At 44.5% G+C, this 20,349-nt stretch overlaps 1 protein-coding gene across 3 annotated transcripts in view; it reads right to left on the bottom strand.

Moving 5' to 3' along the window:
* The window catches only part of tox2 (TOX high mobility group box family member 2), an 88,578-nt gene that overhangs the window by 22,921 nt on the left and 45,308 nt on the right, over nucleotides 1-20,349 (bottom strand). For all 3 annotated transcript variants that reach the window (XM_027000698.3, XM_027000699.3, XM_081717373.1), the window contains exon 4: nucleotides 6,308-6,565. In XM_027000698.3, the coding sequence (XP_026856499.1) occupies nucleotides 6,308-6,565 (258 nt within the window). The remainder of the gene's footprint in view (nucleotides 1-6,307; nucleotides 6,566-20,349) is intronic.

Raw genomic sequence — 20,349 nt, 5'->3', positions numbered from 1 at the left:
CTACTGGTATGCTGACTCACAATCAAATCAGAGTTTGTTTTCCCAGCACCGGTGCTGATGTCCTTCCCAAAGCGGGCACAGATGCTGACAGGGCGAAAAGTAAACAACAACAGGCAAGCCACAGCGGTGACGGGCGGCGGGAAGAGCCCCAATAAAGGTCAGGAACGCGAAGGCCGTAGCGGAAGCTGCTGCCAATCGAACACCACAGCCCTGCTCCCCAAGCTACGAATAGAACACGGCGCTCTTGAAGTCCGCGGAGGCCCAAGACTTGAGCGTGTAAGCTGAGGGAGCCACACCTGAATGGACCTGCGCTGCCTCCCTCCTGGAAACCTCACTGAACACATAAAAAGGAACTGAACTAAATCCATACATCGTGTCTCGATTAGGAGGCTAATTAACTTTATGAGAGAAAGGAGAGGCTTTCTCATTGGCCAGCAGAGCACTTTCTTCCTTCCCTCCTTCCATTTGTGATATAATGAAATTGGAAAATAACTTCTATTTCCTTAAAACATCTCTTAATACACAAGCGCGGTCTCATATCATATTGCGGGAAAAGAAATAAGGCACCTTCTCCCCAGAGATAATAAAAGAATTGAATTTTTCCTTATCGGCCCGGTCATCTATTTTTCCACGGAATGCTATTACTTGCTGCCTACGGTTGCTAGGCAACAGGAAATATTAATAGGGCCTTTTATTAGGCAGGCTTTCACAGTGCAGCACTAAAATGAAGAAGTGGGGAACATGAATGGGTTACATAAATCTTTAGACCTCTCTGAGCTTTTGCACAAGCCTCTGTTTGCCTCCTGATTTATGGCACCTTCGCTTCATTTATGGGAAATAGCGGTGTGAAATAAGAAAATGGTACATTACCCTGAAGGACTATTTGAAAATAAATAATCGCAAAAGGTGAAAAGAAAGCTGTTTAAAAACCAGGGGGAGGGGTTTCTCTTCTTTCCACCCCCTTTTCTGTGGTTGGATTTTGCAGATCAGGGGAGCTTTCTCTCGCTCTCTCGCTCTCTCTCTCTCTCTCTGCCTCACTCTCTCTATTTTTTGTCTTCTTTGAACGCATCAATCATGTGTGTAATATTGCTTACAGAAAATGCCTTCTATGATGCTTTTTCAACTGCCACAAGGTGGAAAAAAAAAAAAAAAGTTATTAATAGTTCCATAAAGCATTTCCGCTGAGAATGTAATGCTGTGATTGTGCGGTGATGCAAATATCCTTGGACTTATGCTGATTAATCGAAACTATAATTCATGCTTAAAAAGAAGGGGGTTAAAAATGGTCTTTTCTGTTTTTTGTTTCTTTTTTTTTCTCTTTCTGTTTGTAATGCAAAACTTAGCAGATAGCAGAACTCCTTTGGCTTTTTAGACAAGCACCGTATAAGACAGAAGTAGCGATCTGTTTCAGTGGACATTCTTTCAGAGAACCTGGGCCCGCTTCAACACAAATACATCTGATTAAAGCTGGCTGGCTTCCTAATGTCCACAGCCAACCACTGCTTTTTGGTAGGCCATCATCTCGAGGCTATTTGCGGCCCGGCGTGGGCCCTTGGTCCAGCTAATTCGGGCTGTGACGAATTTCGCAGGCCAGAGCGGGGCACTGCACCGCCCACTATGCCCACTGGCTCCCCGCGCGTATTCCGTGCAGGTGTGGTCCAAACAGCGCTGCCCTGCGGGCTCCGTGTCGGGACCGTGCGGAGAACAAGGGTTCGTCAACAGCAGATGGAGAGTGTGCAAATGAACTTGGGGGTGAGATGACTGTCGGCAAGTTCCTCGCTGAATTGTAAACCAGGCTTTCTCACGTTCGGCAGAACCATCATTTTGCTGCATGGAGTTCTCCACACTGCTCCGAGCTCCATTTACGCATAAGACGTAGTTCTGTTGTATAAGAGCGTTCTTCACTTAAAGCAACTTGACCAAACAGCAAACTCACATGATTTCTGACTTATTTCTATAAGTGATTGATACGCTGAGGCAGTTCAAAATGAACAGGCTTATGGCAGAATTTCAGGTGTCCTGCTTTTAACATAAGCAAAAGCCGTTGGGAGCATACGAGCATGTAAGCCAAAAGTATGAATCATTTAAATTAGGTGCTGATGTTTCTTTCCTTTTAACATACAGAATCGCCAAGAGTTTTCTGAGTATACCAGTATGAACTGGTATACAACATTAGCATGCCATCACCTGATGTTTACTATCTAGCAGCAGTGTATCTACACTGAACCATGACTTCTGCTGCCCCGGATATACGGCAGGCCACTCTGACTTTGAAGGGAGAGATAAGGTAAATATTACAGCTTCTCTTCCACTAACCCTAGATGGAATATTTAGCGAAATGAATATTATGAAAAGAAAGCAGGTATGGAATGTCACCCGTTCACCAGAAATGAAAGCTTGGCACAGTGGTTAAGCAAATGGACTGTGAAAAAGCCTTTCCGTTCTTCTGGAGCTTGGTAACATTTAGAGTTGTTCTTTCCCGTTCCTGGTTTATGACTGGCATATTGTCTGCTATTGGGGCTGGGGATATCCAAAAGCTACGCACTTGCAAGTTACCAGCAAAATGTAAAAATATTAAGTATACATTTATACAGAATAAAAAATACCTCTTGAAACAGTATTCGCTGACTGCCTCCTAAATGCTATGGGACTGATAGCATTCATAATGCCCTGTCTGCATGACAAAGCCTCATTAAATCTAGAGTAATTGTGAGAATAATTACAGAGTGACTTAGTGAAAATGAAGGTGCATTTGCTGCAACACAGAAAGACTTTTCCATTAGATTACAATAGATCAGACTCACTTTATCATCAACCATGGTGATCATTTATCATGTGTGTCTGCACATTACAAATAGAAAGAAATACTAAATTTAGACATAACCTGCAGTACATTCAAATATAAAATGTGATGATACAAAGATCTGCTACATGTTACATATTCATGACTTCAATGGTGTAAGGAATAAAACATTGGTCATATATTTTATTCAGTTAGCATAGCTGTTGCTAATAAAGTTAGCTGGTTGTTCAGGTATGTTTTGTTATGAGGTCATTAAAAAGAATGTAGGCCTGATCACACATAACATGGCATTAGAACTAAGGAAGAGCATAATTGACACAATGCTTTGAGTACTGTTTAAAACTTCACCACATTCTTGTTGGCTTCAACCTCACTGGGACTAAATCCCCCTCTTCCTTCTTCAGAAAATTTGTACAGGACCTTCCTGTATGTGATTGATAAGATCGGTGCCACCTGATCATGGATATTAAATGTCTAATGCACTGGGGCCAGAGGAAGATGCTATGACAGCTAGCGCATTAGTGAGACGAGGGAGGGGGCTTGCCAAGCACATCAGTGCATCAAGACCAGATATCATGTTCATCAGGAAATATTCGATACTCTCTCCTGAAGGAATCTTAGGCCTTTTGGCAAATGGGCAAATGCTTTCAATCACTTGATGAGGATACTGCATTTGGAGGCTAAACTAGCAGGTGAAAAATTAATGCATTCTTATCCTTAATGCATTTCAGTTTTGCATCAAGTTCACTTTCGTTAGCGGTCCTGATACATTTGGTTGCACGCTGTCGGAAATAGTCCCACGACGGTTCTTCAAAATAAAAAGAATGTTTTAAACATGGAAGAGGTTCGTATCTGCACAAAGAACTGCAATTCAGTGTTTAAAGCTATTCTCTCTGTGTAAGGACGGGGCTTACAGCAGCGCGTCCTGCTAGTATATGCATACGGCAGGGTCTTTACTGCGAGTCCTGACAGTATATGCATGCAGCAGGGTCTTTACTGTAGACAGAGGTTAAAAGTGTTCCTCAAGGGCACAAATGCAGTGAGGTTATACATCTCTAACCCTCAGCATTCCGGTTGAGTTTTTCTTAATGCATCAACAGGGATGTGGACTCCTCTCCCTCTGCTTGCTGGGCTGCATCCTAGCCTTTTCTCCCATCCGGGATTAAAACCTCTGGCTCGATTGGTTACGGACGCAAACCGACCAAGGACGCTAGATGTTCGGTCGCTGGACGCTTTTCGTTACAGCTCTAGATCACAACATAACTTGGTCTCATTGCTAAGTTTGTACATGTTAAATGGAAATGTAAATATGTCAGTCACAGAATGCACCAAGTCATTTATTAGTGGAATGAGTTTTGGTACAAAAACTTCACATAAGATATGAGACGGTGAAGGACATTTTCTGGCTTAAAAGCTCGATCCCACCGATGCCTAATGGAACAGGAGCTCTGTGCATGGGCCAAAGCTCCTACAAAGCTCTTAGCACTGATGACATCCCATTCAAAACTGTACTCTTTTCTTCCTCTTCATTTCCCCAGCCTCTTTCCCTTCCCTCCCTCTTCCCTCCATCCCTCATTCCCTTTCTCATCTCTTTCCATCTCTTCTCCCTGACAGTCTCCCTCACTCTCCCTCTCCTCTCCCTCTCCCTCCTTTCTTCTCGCTCATTCTAAACCACTCTAATGAAAACAGATCTCTCTATCTCTCTTTCCCAGCAGAGCCAGGAGAGGAAGATGAACCCTAATGGGGTTTTTTTTCCCTCCCTCTCTCCCTTCTTCTTCCATTTTTTCCTCCTGATGGAATATATGCAATGACCTCTTGATACGTCTGATGCGTTTTGTCACCCCGGGTTCTGTTTACGGCAGAGTCAAAACAGCGCAAACAAACCCTCGGGAGAGGCGCGCCGCGAGAAACGACACAGAATGACATACCAAAGCAGCCGGTCGGTCGTTAATTCCTCTCCACTCCTAGCCACGTCCAAACACTCCTTGGCGCTGTGGGGTTCGGGTGTGGGCCTCGGAATTGCCATGTGCTCATAAACGGGACCAGAGCGGTTCGCCGCGGGTCTGTGTGCTACTCGCCGCTTTGAACCCTGTCTACGGCGAAGATACAGCAGTGAAACGATGGATGGTCTGGTAGGTTTAACCTCCTGAGTTCCCCTGTGCTTGGTGCAACAGGGAGCAGAAGGTCTACGGGGACTTTTTTGTCCCTTCAGCTGAACGCCTACCGTACATAGTCGGCATTGCCAGCTCTATGTTTAGCAGACGTGAGTAATTCTCTCGCAATCAATACAGCTATCAATATAGAGCCCTTACAGTGGCCCAGGAGAACACCTCCCTAACAGACATGAAGATCGTTGGTGTTCAAACCAGAAAAAAAAAATCTGTGGTTTGTGGAGTTGAAGTTGGGGGTCGTATGATGCAGAATTTTTTTCAGTCGTTCAAACAGAAGCCCTTGTAACCTACCTGTTCTGTTTCTCTGCTTTATGTGAATGTGAAAAGAAGAAATTGTTCAGATATTTCCTGGAGGCAGGCCTATGAAGGCAGTGACATGATCATTTCAACACAAAATGATAGAACCTGGGATCTCCTTTTGTTTCAAGATGCCTGGTGGACACTCTTACTGGAATTCAAATCCAGGCAAACAGCTACACCTGGTTGTAGGGAGATTCAAATGGTTTTTTTGTGGTTGTTGAAATCAAAACAGTGTCATTTTTCCACCATTGAGTATAACACCGTAACTAATGAAGGATCGCCAAAGTCTCAAAACAAAGTAATTCACAGTCAGAAGCAGATGAGATACTACTGCTTCTTGTTATAATGTGCAGCATGGATGACTTGTCAACAGTTCTGCAAGTTGCTAGAAAGCAATCAGATGGGACACTTGGATTAAATTAAAGGACAGAGCAGGACGGCCATCGTCTGTTGGGAGTTTGGATCAGGACGGACATCCTCCCAGGCCTTCAGCGCTAATCGCGGCATGAGAGGTGCTCTCCAGTAGCTGGACGCTGCAGGATGTGCTGACATAGGGAAAGCATGACTGCAGGATGGAGGGTGCTAAGAAGAAAAATCCACACGGATGAATTCTCCCAGAAGCCCCAATGCGTGTCATGGATGACAGTGAGGTGGTCCAGAGAGTCAGGTGGATAGGCCTTCCTTTTTCTGCGCATCATGTCGCTGTTTCAGAGCTCCAGCGCACGGTGCACGGTGTTTTTAGACTGAGGAGGACTACAGTCCATAAGTTCACATGGTCTAATTCAAATTTACAACATAGTTCAAATCTGTTCATGATTATGGTCATCATAAACATGAAAGAAATATTATAACCAATAAGGCACAGCTGATCGGGCACTGTGTGACAACCAGCCATGAGCATATCTATCTAATCATACATGCAGCCCATCAATCCATCCTTCGAGCCATCTTTCAATCCATCCACCCATCTATCTATCCACCACCCCAAGATAAAAAACAAACAAACAAAAAGGACCCTGCGATGGTGACTCACCGAGGGCATCTGGCTGGAGAGGAGGTGACCGTCCTGGGCCAGCATATTGGACATCATGAGGGCAGGCAGCTCGGGGTAGGAGTAGGGGTTGATCAGGCCGTTGTGGGGCAGCGAGTGGCACAGGTAGCCGGACTCTGGGTCCATCAGGTGCAGCAGAGGTGGCTCGGGGTGGTTTGGTGGGGTTATGGGGGGGATCTCATAGTCCTCGTCGCCCCCGCCTCCTCCGTTACCGCTGCCCCCACCCTGCCCAGAGTAGTTCTGGATGAACAGGAGGTAGGCAACGAGGGAGATAGGAGGCAGAGAAATTGTTATAGAAGATTAAAACATGTAGAAGGATCAAAGTTTAATTATAGATCAGAAATCAAGCAGAAATTGCAATTCTGGGTGGCGAAGAACAAAGACCATAAGCTAAAATACGTTGAATGGCCTCATTCTGCGATGCTTTCAGGAAACAGGTCCTGATTAGTAATTAGTGATTCTGATTTCACCATAAAATTGCTCCAAGATGGCTAGAACATGGAATTACGTATAATCTCAATCAGCATGTTCTACTATATCATTAGATTACCACTCCCAGCACTGAAATAATGCTTTTGGATCATATTTTTCCCCATTTTATGTACTAATGCACAACTCTGCATTTTCCTCTAATCACCGCCGTCCTTTTAAATTTGGATTTGGCAATAGAAAAATATGACTTTACATTCTACATGAAAAAAGGGCTGAGATAACAGAGAGAGAATGAGAGAGGGAGAGAGGGAGTGAGAGAGGGAGAGAAAGAGAGAAATACCTCGGGTATTCAAGGGGGAATGAAAAGCAATTTTGTAGGAGACGATCTGACTGGAGCCCCTTCCATAATGACTGAGTCAAATTAATCATCAGAAATAATATTCCACTGTCAACCATTCAAGAGGTTTTTTAATAGAATTTTTATGATTCATGTCTGCCTGTATACATCAAACAGTCAGTTCTGCAACATTTCAGAAATCAATTCAATATCATCTTTGTGTTGCCTGTCATCTTCTCTCACCGAAAGGCCATTTATCTTACAAACAAATACTTTTAGCAAATGCATGGCCATGGAGGAAGGCAGGAACAAGGATTCGGAGGCCTCTATGTTCACCTTGCCACTGTATATTCCTTAAATAAAAGACCACTATTTTGGTGATGGCACAATAACTCACATTTTCCTCAAGGCTGAGAACAGAATATTTTGGCCTGTAGTATTAGTAAACTAGCAACATGGCAGCGGTGCATGAAACGTACAGTGAAAAGCGACGATGCCCAAACTGTATGAATAAGTTCCCAGTTTTTTGTTTTTTTTAAATCTGCGTACTGTGCGGCTAAAAAAGAGCATACGTCTATAATTAGACCCAGTGTGTCCATAATTTGCGTAAGGCGTCTTAGGCTGAAGAAAGGTGAGGCTATTTTTGAACGGATTGTTCAGGCCATTGATTGGCCACTTTTGCATAAGGACACAATTGTTGCCCTGGCCAAAGTTTACGGCTAGTGGAAATAATGCCGCTGCCTGCGATATGGTTTGCCCATTGGCTGCATTGTCCTGCTGGGGGTTTGGATATTAATTTTCTAAATAGGCCTTTTGAAGACAGATGTCTTTGTACAGCTTTGGGGCCTCCCTGTTATTGTTTGGTCTAATGGTCGTGAAAACGAACATTTCCTGAGATTCAATTTCCCTCATAATTGTTGGAAGGAAACTAAATTGTCTGTTGTAAACATGGAGGGGCATTGTGTGAAAAGAGCCCCTCACTGCGTCCTCAGGAGACATCTCACATCTCCGTGATCTCTGACGACGAGGCTGTGGATCACCAGATATGCCCGTTTAAATGGGGAAGCTGTTATTAACCTCTCCGGAGCCAGGGCAAAGTCAGATTTTGCAGCCTTGCTTACGGGACAACGCTGTTACTATTCTTGCAACAGGGCCATGCGTTGCCGGTACACAGGAGGAGGACACCGAGGTCCCGAAACATCCCGCAGAACATCGCGACACTCGAGGACCATGAAGGACAAACTCATGTCCAGAGCTGAGAGATTCATAAAGTGGTTTTGGGGGGAAAAAAAGTTTACCTGTAACATGAAATTCTATTTTCAAAAAAACAAACAAACAAAAAATAACGTTGAGGAGTCGAGAAGGCCTTCATTCGCATCCCGCATTGGGGGTGCTGAAGCAGGAGAAATCAAAGCCAATCAAAGAGGTGGCTGCAACGTGAGGAACAAATGGCTGGTACCGGAACACCTCTGCTCGAAGCGGAAACCGAAAGATCTGCGCTTGGCCCAGAAACCTTGGAAACCACCATGACCTGAACGCATGGGTGAGGAAGGTCGCAGACCTCTGTTAAACATGACGTTTATGCCCAGGTCATATGGCCAGCTTTGCAGAAGGCCCAAATTTATTCCTACCGAACAATAACCTCCAAATTCCCTACAATGTACCATCGAGACATAATGAACAGTCCTACTGGTTGGCATACCTACTGGAGAGTTGCACCACTCTTTGAATGTACCAAGAGTTCATAAACTGCAACTCTCTGCTTCTTCAATTGCCAAAGCCAGGCAACAATGGTTTGGTTTTTATAGCTGTTCCTAAATACATAATTAATATACAATCATACTGTCCGTATATAGTTTATAATATTGTGTATATTTCCTGTATACAGTCTTTATTGATTGTGAGATGGAAAGGAATTGTACTGGTTACACAGATTTTTTTAAAAAAAGCCTTGAAACTATAGCCAGAGCTGGAGAAGAACGCAGGCTTTCTGAACACTCCCTTTCAAAGCTAACTGCCTCAACCATTCTGTGAACTGTCATGGCCGACAAGGGTGACTCATCACTTATCTCGAGTAAGTAAAAGGCTGTATTCATCAAATGCTTGCATGTCTGACCAATTTTCAGAAAGATGGACAATGAGAGCTTCCCTGAAATGTTTTCTGGTGCAGTTGAAGAGGGCAGAAAAAGACAGAGATGGAAAGAGAAAGAGAGAGAGAGAGAGAGAGAGAGAGAGAGTTGAAAGAGAGAGAGAGAGAATTTGTCAAAAGTAGCATTAGGCTCAAACAGAGACAAATGCCCTTGACGATGAAATGTAAATCTCAAGGACATGCCCATCTGAATGATTTGGGAAAATACATAATTCATACGGCTCACTTCAGAATGCGATTGTGTGTATTACAGGTTTAATGCATGTATGCACCCCCTCCACACAACTACTCTTTTCTAAGCTAAAGGTAAGACCAACCAAGAGGTGCGTTCCCTCCCTCTGAAGATGCGTTGACTTTGCTGTTCTCCTCATTCTCCATTTTCTGACCGCCCCCTTCCCCTCCAATTTCCAAGGATATTAGACCTCAATTTGGATGCAAGATGGCGGCGGCATCGAGTTTGAGTGTTTCAATTTAGAGCCTTCGTTAACCGGCGCGGAGGAGCCTCTCTGAGATGAATGCTATCAAATTCTGGAGAATATTTACAACATTCGTTCGGTATGTCGAAAACATTCGGCGCATGTTTTATTAAACAGGCCTGTGGAAGGAGCGCACACGCGCAAGCGTATGCACATGTACACACACGCACACGCGCACGCACGCACGCACACAAACCAGCACCTTTTGTTTGATACAAACAGATGAGCTGACAGTTTGTGAAAGGACAGAGAGCAATGCGAGGAGAGAGAGAAAAAGAAAAAAAAATCTGTCTAGTTTGGGAAGGTTTCCAAGCGTCTCTGGCATAAATCTAATCCACTGTATGCTGGCGCACTGATTAGAACCCAACCATATGACCATATGAGCTCCAGTCTTAACACAACAGATGCCGTTCGGCCATAAAGCTATTTTCTTCCAGTTTATTACACCAAGGGCTTTATTACACCAAATGGATTTGAAGTAGAACTTGCACTCCAGGTAGGAGCACTGAACGGAGCCTCGGACAGTGTTTTCGCCAGCTTCACACGAGTATTTATAAAAGCTCTCAATTTTTGTGCTACATGTGACCTTAGGGAACAGATGGAGAAGGATAAATATGATATGCGCATTCATATCTGCGACGTCTAAAATAATCACGGCCCACAGCAGAGCTCTTTTACATTAGTTAAAATAATATCACTGAATTAGTAATGCCATATGTGTCTCAGAGGGATTATTTTAGTTTAACACGAGACTGAAAGTCCTTAATGTTAATGACAGTTCCAGCAGTATGGTTCTGGGAGCCACAGTGCAGGGTTTATGAGCCGTGTCAATAAGTCACTCCAGGTGCTTGTGTGTGTGTGTGTGTGTGTGTGTGCACATGTATATTTTGGTCGGCATGGTGACAGAATCTTGCTCTCTCTAAAATGCACTTATCTGCCTATAGAAGTGGAATGACACGTATGATTTATGTCTGTGCACACTGACCTTACACACATATACATGTATGTGCACCAACACATACACGTATATGTGCACACACACACATACACACACACACACACACACAAAGAAGGCTACTTATCTCTGATCCCCTGTGTGTGTGTGTGTATGTTTGTGTTTAAAAATGTGTGTGTGTGTGTGTGTGTGTGTGTGTGTGTGTGTGTGTGTGTGTGTGAGCTGTTATCAAAGCAGATGTTTCGAAGTGTCATCTGTTTTTATTTGGCTGGTGGTCGGTACCCGTCATAAATTACATAGACATATGCCAGCGTGTGTGTGTGTGGGGGGGGGGGGTTCCTCAGATATCCCCATGGAGTTGGGAAAATATGGGCATTTGGCTGTGTCTTGAGACAAAATAAAGCATTTTTATAAAGATGCAAAAGAAAGAAAATAGCTTCTAATTGAAAAACCGAAAGAGTCAAAATATTTTATTTCCTTTTGGTTAGTTGGGTTAAGGTTATGGTTAGGTTAGGGTGTAGGCATAATTTAGCTTCAGGAATACACAAATCAATGGAAATATGAGCCTGTGTGTAAAACAAGACTGTGTGTAGATGAATTTTTGTGTATGTGTGCGTATGTGTGAGAGCGCGAGAGGTTGTGCATATCAGACCAACCCTCACAAATATGAACCTTTCTGGTGGTGACCACTCAAAGTGTGGAATGGGTTACAATCCTGAGCAGCAAAAGACAATTGAATCATCAAACAGCTAAACTGAAGCAAGTTACAACAGTTACTTACATGCTGATTATTATTAATCCAGAAATAGAGCTGTGAATCTGGAGCCTACACACCATCTGGTGATACACATATTTTTCTTAGAGCACATGGATTAGGCTAAAATATCTAACCCTCCGATGTGTTTGTGCGTTGAGTGTGTGCGCATTTGTGTGTGTGTGTGTATGTGTGTGCGCGTGTGCACACGTGTACGCGTTCTTTTCTCTGTTCTACACTCTGGGATAATATCTGACTTTTCTGCCATTACAAAGCAAGTCCACTAACACTGGAGTCATGTTACCGCAATACAATACCAGAACAGACCTTTCTTGCGATCTTTCTTTCTCTATCACACACACACACACACACACACACACACACACACACACACACACACACACACACAAACAGACACCCTCTCCTCATAGCTAGATGAGCATGCAGCTTTTGCCAGGCTCTTTTCAATGTGAGTTCCAATGTGAGCAAGAATTTGCAACCTTCTTCTGTCAAATCTCGGGAGGTGTGTTTTCCCTCCAAACTGGCCTTTTGCACCACTTTCTCCACACAGATTCCGCCTTCCATTGCTCTCGAGGTCAAGAGGTCACTTTCGCCCTGCTGAAGTCCTTCCACGTGCTAGCCATAACCCCTTTTGTGTTACAGCTCATAAAGCATGTGCAGGGTCACAGAGGTTACAGATACTCGATTGGCTGGTGGGACCGATTGCTGCTGACTATGCAAAGAAGGTGCAACACTGTGGTTCTAGTTACTCATACACACACACACACACACACACACACACACGCTGAGCACTAGCTAGTCATCACGGTAACAGAAATTCTTTGCATGGCATCACAGCTTAAACAGAAACAACGCCTCAGGTTTCACTCGCCACTTAAAGATGCAACCATGAGATAATTAAATTCTCCGCTGTCATGAATGAGAAACTGTGATCATTTTTTTTTACATTGTGACTGCATCCAAAATCAAAGACATAGAGATATCATAGAGAAAAATAAACCCATCAAATACAACCCCCCCCCCCCCCCCCACGTTATGCTCAACATCTTGACGTCTTGACTCAGCGCTAGTGGGTCATTGTAAGTGTACAGCAGACTGGGACAGAAACGCTACATGAGCCTCATAGGGGGAACTGACAACAAAAATGGAGGGAAAGAATAGGACTAATGGAAAGGGAAGAGGGGGAGGGGGAGAAGGAAAGAGAGAGAAGGATGGAGAAAATATTTAGCATAAATAAAGGTTGATGGAACTCCAGATTTGATGAGCTTATATTTATTCTCCAAGGACAACTAAAGAAATAAATAACTCAATATGATCTGTCAGTGATGAATTACTAAATTATCTCTCACAATAATCAACAAATCAATCCAGGGATTAACTACATCTTTGGTGCATAGATGGTGTGTGTGTGTGTGTGTGTGTGTGTGTGTGTGTGAGAAAGAGAAAGACAGAGAGAGAGAGATACAGGAACCTTGGTTTAGTTATTCACTCTGATTTATCGATGGCAGCAGGGTAGTATAATCGAAATTATTGCCTGACATGAGGCATCTAGCATTGCATCACACACACACACACACACACACAGTTCCTTGATTTCATATCTTTCATATCTTTCTCATTACGAAAAGCATACATATTTGACAGTACAAGAATGCCTAAATGAGTGCTATTGTGTTTAGATAAATGTTTTAATAAATGCATTTAGTTTTTACCTATCTAAAGAATGGGTGCAATAACAGTGTCCTGGCTGCCTGGAGAGAGAGAGAGCCAGTACACAGCGAGATTGTTAAGGGATTTCTTTAGGCTTTCTCTCTCTCTTTGTGTGTGTCTGTTGTCTGTTTGAGTGAAACAACAGCATTTCAAGTAGTGCATTGTAATAGTCTGTTCCAAAGAATCTCCCTCTCCATTCTTCCATCTCTCTCTTACACACACACACACACACACACACACACACACACACACACACACACACAAAACAAAGTATTTGTCTATTTGCTATAAACACTAATTTAATGCCCAATTCTGTGTTTATCAGCCCGTTCCAGCTGTGGGTATGTGTGTTTGTGTGTGTGTGTGTGTGTGTGTGTGTGTGTGTCCGTTGTCAATGTGAACAGACACATTGTCAATGAAGTCTATATCTGTCTACAGTCTTGACAGTCACCCACAGCTCTTTCAGCACTTCTTGCTATAAGGCCATCAACAGAGCACAGCTCCGAACAACAAGCTCAACACCACCATGCTGTCCACCCACCAGTGGAACGAGCCACTAGCCTTTTCTGGAGTCTTAATGACAAAACATTCATAAGTATTCTCTCCAGGAGAATTGTTACGTTCCACTGAAATTCATATTCCAGGCAAAAGTGCGATTGCAGAAGAGGGCGGGATGAAATATGACTGAATGGACATACAACGCTGCTAGTGTCAGCACGCCACGCAGATGAAGAGCTGGGCAAATCTTCCTCTTCGCTGGGTTTTTTAAACTTTAAGAATGCTTTGGGGACTGATGGTGTGTTGTGTACATACAGCAAAGCGGCACTTAAGTGAGGCCCAATAAAAACCCCATTTAAAGCAGCCATCACACTCACTTCCAATCAGTAACAAAGGCATTAGTGGACGGTTTGGAGAAGACTTGGCAACCCGCGCCCCTTAAGTAAACATACAGCTGCATTTGTTAGCAATCCGGTGTCAGAGAGGTATTCTAAACAGCCAGAGACTGATGGGCAGAAATGTGGGACAATTTAAAGAGGGGGAGAAAGAGAGAGAGAGAGAGAGAGAGAGAGAGAAAGATGAGAATTTTTGCTGTGGCATCAAATCTAGCTTGCCAGCCATCTCTCTCTGCTTTGTCTTCTGACTACCTCTCTGCTGGGTCAGCGATTGGCTATAGAAATATTTTGGCAGGCTCTCTCTTTGTTTTCATTTCACAAACGATGGAGAGGTGGGGTGGAGGAGCGAACGCATACTTGTCTGCCTGCCCCCCTCTCTCTTTCTTTCTTTCTGTCGCTCTCCCTCTGTTGCTCTCTCTTTCTTTTCAATCTAAACAGCGGGAGGAAGTTGTAAATCAAGGTAATGCACTCAGCCATAATTCGGACCAGCAGGGAGAAAACACACGCACACATGCACTTATATATCCACACACACACACACACACACACACGTGCGCGCACACACACGTACACATGCACTTATATATCCACACACACACACACACACACACACACACACACACGTGTGCGCACACACACACGCACACATGCTTCCCTGAAAACTACGGTACTTTACCGGCGGCACAGTGACTCTTTAATCAGGGAAAATGAGCCAATGATACAAAATCTCCAATCACACCCAATCAGGAGGCTTCCTGTCAGTCACAGGAGACTACAAACTCCAATCAGGGACTTGTAACAATGAACCGTGTCTGCGCGCTCTACACTCTGATCAAATAATACAGTCCTATGATACCTCAGGTACATCACAGCCGATGATGTCAGTCACCAAGAATCTAGCCTCCTTCAAAACATGACAGCAGAGCCATGTGAGACAAACCCAGCGGGAAAGTCACAGGAGCTGCTACACAATCAGGCTAACTGGGGACGTAGTAATGCAGCTTTAATAACAGTTCACTGAAAAGGGGAGGAGCTGCACTGAAAAGGGGAGGAGCTGCTTAAATCTAGGGGCGGCGCCGTTCCTGGGCTGAGCAGAACTGGCTTGAGGGGGCGGGGGTGCATTTCAACTGAGGTCAGCCAAGTTTAATCTTCTGGCGAATGACATTTGGGTTTGGGTACATAGAGCTGATCCCGAAACAGCTTCTAACTAAGAAACGAGCACGAAACAGGAGCAAAAGTCTGTTCGTACAGGGGGATTTTGAAAATGTACCCTCTGGGTAGGCAAAATCAACTTTCTATGTAATACAGCATATCTCTTTACCTCCGAAATCTGAGCTTTTCATATTTCCATGTTGTGGCACTGTTCATAGTCAGTTCTCGTTCCTAGGTGAACGTTACCCATATGCCATCCGTGGACGGCACCCACGGAGGTTCGTGGACCAGCTCACGGCCCTTGTCTCCGCAAGCATGCTGGGCTGCTCTGGGACTTTGTATGAGCAGTGGTCTGAAATGATCTTGGAGGCTGAGGGCTTCTTGTGCTGAGGGGGAAGCGTGGGGCTGTTGTGCGCTAGCGGTGAGATTGGGCTACAATCTCAGCGGGAACCGGCCACGGTTAACGCGGGAAAGAGGGGAGGGTGGAGTATACCGGAGGTGAAGCAAAGGCTTGTCAAAGCATGTAGGATGATACGTCAGTCCCATGCTTCTCGCAGTGATTTGGCCCAAAATATGTTAGCTAGATAATGCTTCCTTTACCTCAGTTTACTAACTGGGACATGTGGCTAGCTCCGCTTTCTCGCTTGTCAACCTTTCCTCCAATAAAACTGCAATCAATAAAACCGTGGTCCTGCTAATTGCGAGATTATAATCTCATCTGATGTTCCTGCTGCATGTAAGGGGCAGCCGAGCCGTTGGAGAATTATCCCCGCTACGGACAAGGGCCGGGCGCGCTAATGCTAAAGCTATGGCTAGTTAGGTGGTAAAACGCAGGACCCAGCCATTGCATCACATGACTTCTCAAAGACTTCTAGAGTAGGCTTGGGGAAAATAAATTGGATGAAACAACACGAGTAAGGATTGTTTCAAAGTTAGGTGCGGCGCTTCCTAGGCCACAGGAGCTGCTCATCGCTGCCTGTTTCTTTTTTACTTCTCTTTGGTGATTACAACAATAAGGAAACTTATATTTTGCCACAAAAATGGAAAGCATGCAAGCTTGGGCCTACTAGTCGTAAAATTCAGTAGTCGGCCAGGTAAGGTTTGTTTAAGTACGGCTCACTGGAGACCTCGGTCAAAATATTCAGTCCTTGTTAGCGGAACAATACTGTCTAAGCATTTGAAAATGCTTGCCAAATGTATTTGCTCTACATAATTTTTTGCTGTGATGGTCAGCGGTTTGGGCCAATGATTCTTAACTCCAGTCCCGAGAACCTAAAGCCCTGCACAGTTTTACGCTTTCGCCACTCCAGCATACCTGATTCAACTCATGAACTCCTTTAGTAATTAGCCAATGAGCTGTGTGCTACGCCAGGCATTCAGGACCAGAGCCGAAGTCCCCGGAGCGGGAGGGCTTTATGTCACCCATCAGCCCTTTCTTCACTTGGCCTCTGATCCCTCTCTCGATTCGACTCTCTTTTCTGTCCGCTGTCCTTCTCTGTTTCTCTTACTCTCTGTCTGTCTCCCTCCACCTTGCCCCGAGCCGGGCCTCCCTAGCGGTTCGGTGGACTCACGTCTCCTGGCTGCAGGCGTATAAAAAGGGTCAGTGGACCTGCTCTCCCCTTGTCGCCATGGTTAACACAGAGCCCAAAATATGATGCCGGGAGCTACGTGTACAGAGTCGTGACTGTTGCTCTCATTTATGTTATTGCGCATTAAAAACTGCCACTGGCACTCTGAAGGCAAGGTCTTTATTACCCAGTCCCATCATTCAGGCTACAGCCCTCCAGCAGTGGTTAGAGGTATGCAATTTATCTTAATACAGATTACAGAATAACTTACACTGTCAGCCCTGGGACCTTTTGTTATTGAAGATCAGAAGTTATTATAAAATTTTAAAGAGTTCAACACACCTATCATGCAATACGTAACTTATGCTAATTCCATTTAAATCAAAATCTGTGATCAAAAACATTCCTCTTTCATTCATGTCCTCAGGAAAATCTGTGTTCAGGTAATTCCACAAGCAGTCATCTTCCCAAGTGGACTCTTTGGAAGTTCACCAAAATTGTGCATTCCCCCCCTTTCGGCCTAGATGAACGGCAGAATTCGACAGCTATCAGCCCTGTGGATTGTCTCGGGAACGTGCATGTTAGGTCCGTGAATCTGCAAGTGTGGAGAAGACAGGAGACTTAGACTGGGCATATGTGTCTGTGTGTCTCTCTCTCTCTCTCTCTCTCTCTTGCTCTCTCTCTCTCTCTCTCTCTCTCTCTCTCTCTCTCTCGCTCTCTCTCTCTCTGTGTATGTGTGTGCGTGTGTCTCCGTCCCTGTCTTGCTCCAGTTTGGCTGAGATCGATTGGCTCTTGGCGGGAGGTCAGCCCTGAGTGTGCTTCAGACTCCTTTGTTCACAAGGGTTGCCGCGTCAATCCTCCCTGACCTTGAGGGAACGGAGGGCTCTTTACGGCCCAACGTGGAGGTGACCTCTCCTCTCTAATCAGACAGGTTCAAAGGTCACTAAAAGACAGCCAGGTTAATATAAAGACTCAGAGGGGCACTGATGCACCTGAACTGGGCCCAGAAATAGCCCATGATGGACTGAGTCTGAGTGAGCGGCCATGTGCCGCTGGGGTCTGGGGCCCGGTTCAACTGACCACATCATTCTCTAAAACTAAGAACGACTAAAATCCCATTACCTCAATTAAAAGTTCTTTTGTGCTTTTTAAATATTCTCTGAGTAAATACTTCCACATGCAAAGAATCTTTTTATTTGCGATGCTGACTGTAATCTCAAATAATCTACACAATCTCGTCGGCCCCTTTAGATTAGACGGCGCGGGGATAAAAGTAAACAAATTCTAAACTGCTGGGAACATTTTGCTATGGTTGATGTGTCGGTAGCATGTATGAAACGGCACTGACGTTTGCTGGAACGATGCAGATGTTTCCCCAAACCAGCCTGTGTTTACCTTCATGCTAAACCCAATTAATCACTGGTGAAAGTGATGGTATTGCAAAGCACCATTATTATGGCGCAACTCATATAGTAAAAGCCTGTCCTTGGCACATGTTTTGATTGTCCGCTTCCCTGAAAGCATTGCTTTGGTCTTGCTGTCAAGAGCATTACAAAGAGAGAGGACGTGTGTGGGTGCCTGTGCGCGCGCATGTGTGCGTGTGTGCGCGCGCGCGTGTCGGGAACATTACGGCGGTAAAAGGAAAATCAGTCTGAACTGCCTGAACTTGGTCAAGCGCAGGAGAGAGGAAGACAGATGTCAAATATAAGAGACCCTGAGTAAAGAGTAAGAAACAAGAGGAGAGTGAGGGGAGTAGAGGGACAGGCGAGGGCGAGAGACAGAGAATCTGAGATGGCCAGAGAGAGAGAGAGATGGTGAGAAAGAGAAATGGGCGGGTCTGATAAAAAGGAACGAGAGCAGCTCCTCCCCTCTCTTTCCCTCATGAATAACATAGGAATCCCTCCACCAGGTCATAAAGATAAAGAGGAAGGAGCAGATTTGGAGACAGCAGTGTGTTTCACTGAGCCATTGCCATATCATTCCCTCCCTTTAATGGCTTTTCCATTTCTTTGCCATTTGCAGTTTAGGAGAGGAGAGAATTGCTGGGGTTTCTTTTTTCAGGGTTTGTATGGTTTTAGTATGTTATTTTACAGCATTGTTGCTTTGACTTGAGCACAGTTAGAGTGAAATGTTTGATTTTGCACTTGACTATCCGTCACTGTTTATCTGACGGACAGGCGGAGGCCCTACTGAGCTCCAGATTCTGCTCATGTAATCTCAGTTCCGCAACCATTTTCATACACAGTTCCACAGTTGGTAATGCAGGAACGACGTTGTGCCGTCTACATGATTCCCAACCCAGCAGCCCGAGCTAGGGACAAGCTTTCCACGCCGAACGCTTTACTTCTGTCATATCCATTTCTTTGACGCACCCATTGAATTGTAGTGATTCATTTAACATGGGTTATTTTTACAACCGGAGAAATAAAAATACGCTTTAACATAAAAAACAAACAAACAAACAAAAACTCTAAAGCCCCAAAGCCTTGCGTACAGCTGGCCAGGTACAAAAAGCAAGAGTGAAATCATCTTAAAGACCAGTGAAAGGTGGACTGTACTGGACTAAATTAGGTTTGCATATTTAACTATATTTAAAGCTTTAATTAACAGACGTTTTTAAACCACAGAGACTCTTGGTAACTGTTAACCATATCAGCAGAGCCTCTCTAACTGTTAACCATCAGCTGTCCTGAATTTTAAAACAGGTCTATATTTGGTGAAACTCCAGATTCAGGAACTCATTTAATCATATTTTTTTAAGTGCTAGAGATTTGGAAATGTACCCACAATGCATTGCTCTGTCATCAAAAAGAGAACACATGCAGAAACTTCCTGGAGGCTGTATAGTGGAGAAGTCTTCACAGATGCCTGTGAATTCAGTATTTTATATGCAAAGCACCTCCTGAACCTCACTTGCAACTCCCTCACTCACTCCCTGACTCAACCACTCACTCACACCTTGACTGACTTACTGCCTCACTCACTGACTTACTCCCTCACTCACTCCCTGACTCAACCACTCACTCACTCCTTGACTGACTTACTGCCTCACTTGCTGAATTCCTCCCTCCCTCACTCAACTGACTTACTCTCCTCCACACACACTGACTTACTCGCTCCCTTCCTCACTCACTGACTCCCTCCCTCACCCACTTACTCACAGACTCACTTCCTCACTCATTGACTCACTCACTCCATCCCGCCCTTACTCACTCACTGAGTTCTTTACTCACTCACTTACTCCCTCATTCACTTACTCAGTGGTTTACTTCCTCATTCACTCACTGACTCCCTCCCTCCCTCACCCATGCAGGTTAAGCTAGCTCAGTGCAGCGGAGTTGCACTTCTCCAAAAATTGGAACTCGCTAATCCAGTTGAAATGCTGCTGGAAGACAATATTATAATCCTCATTAGTAGGGAAATTAGCCATTTTTATTCTGCACCACCACTACTCTGTCTTGGCCTCACTATCAGTGCCTATGTGGTTTCAAGTGAGATCAGAGATGAGGCTATTAACAGACAAGCAAGATTATACTGTAGCCTATCAGATTTAACATGCTCCCCCCAAACCAACTTT

This window comes from Electrophorus electricus, chromosome 7, assembly GCF_041902795.1.
Source record: "Electrophorus electricus isolate QZ-2024a chromosome 7, ASM4190279v1, whole genome shotgun sequence".
Classification (NCBI taxonomy): Eukaryota; Metazoa; Chordata; class Actinopteri; order Gymnotiformes; family Gymnotidae; genus Electrophorus; species Electrophorus electricus.
This window is presented reverse-complemented; position numbering and strand designations above follow the sequence as displayed.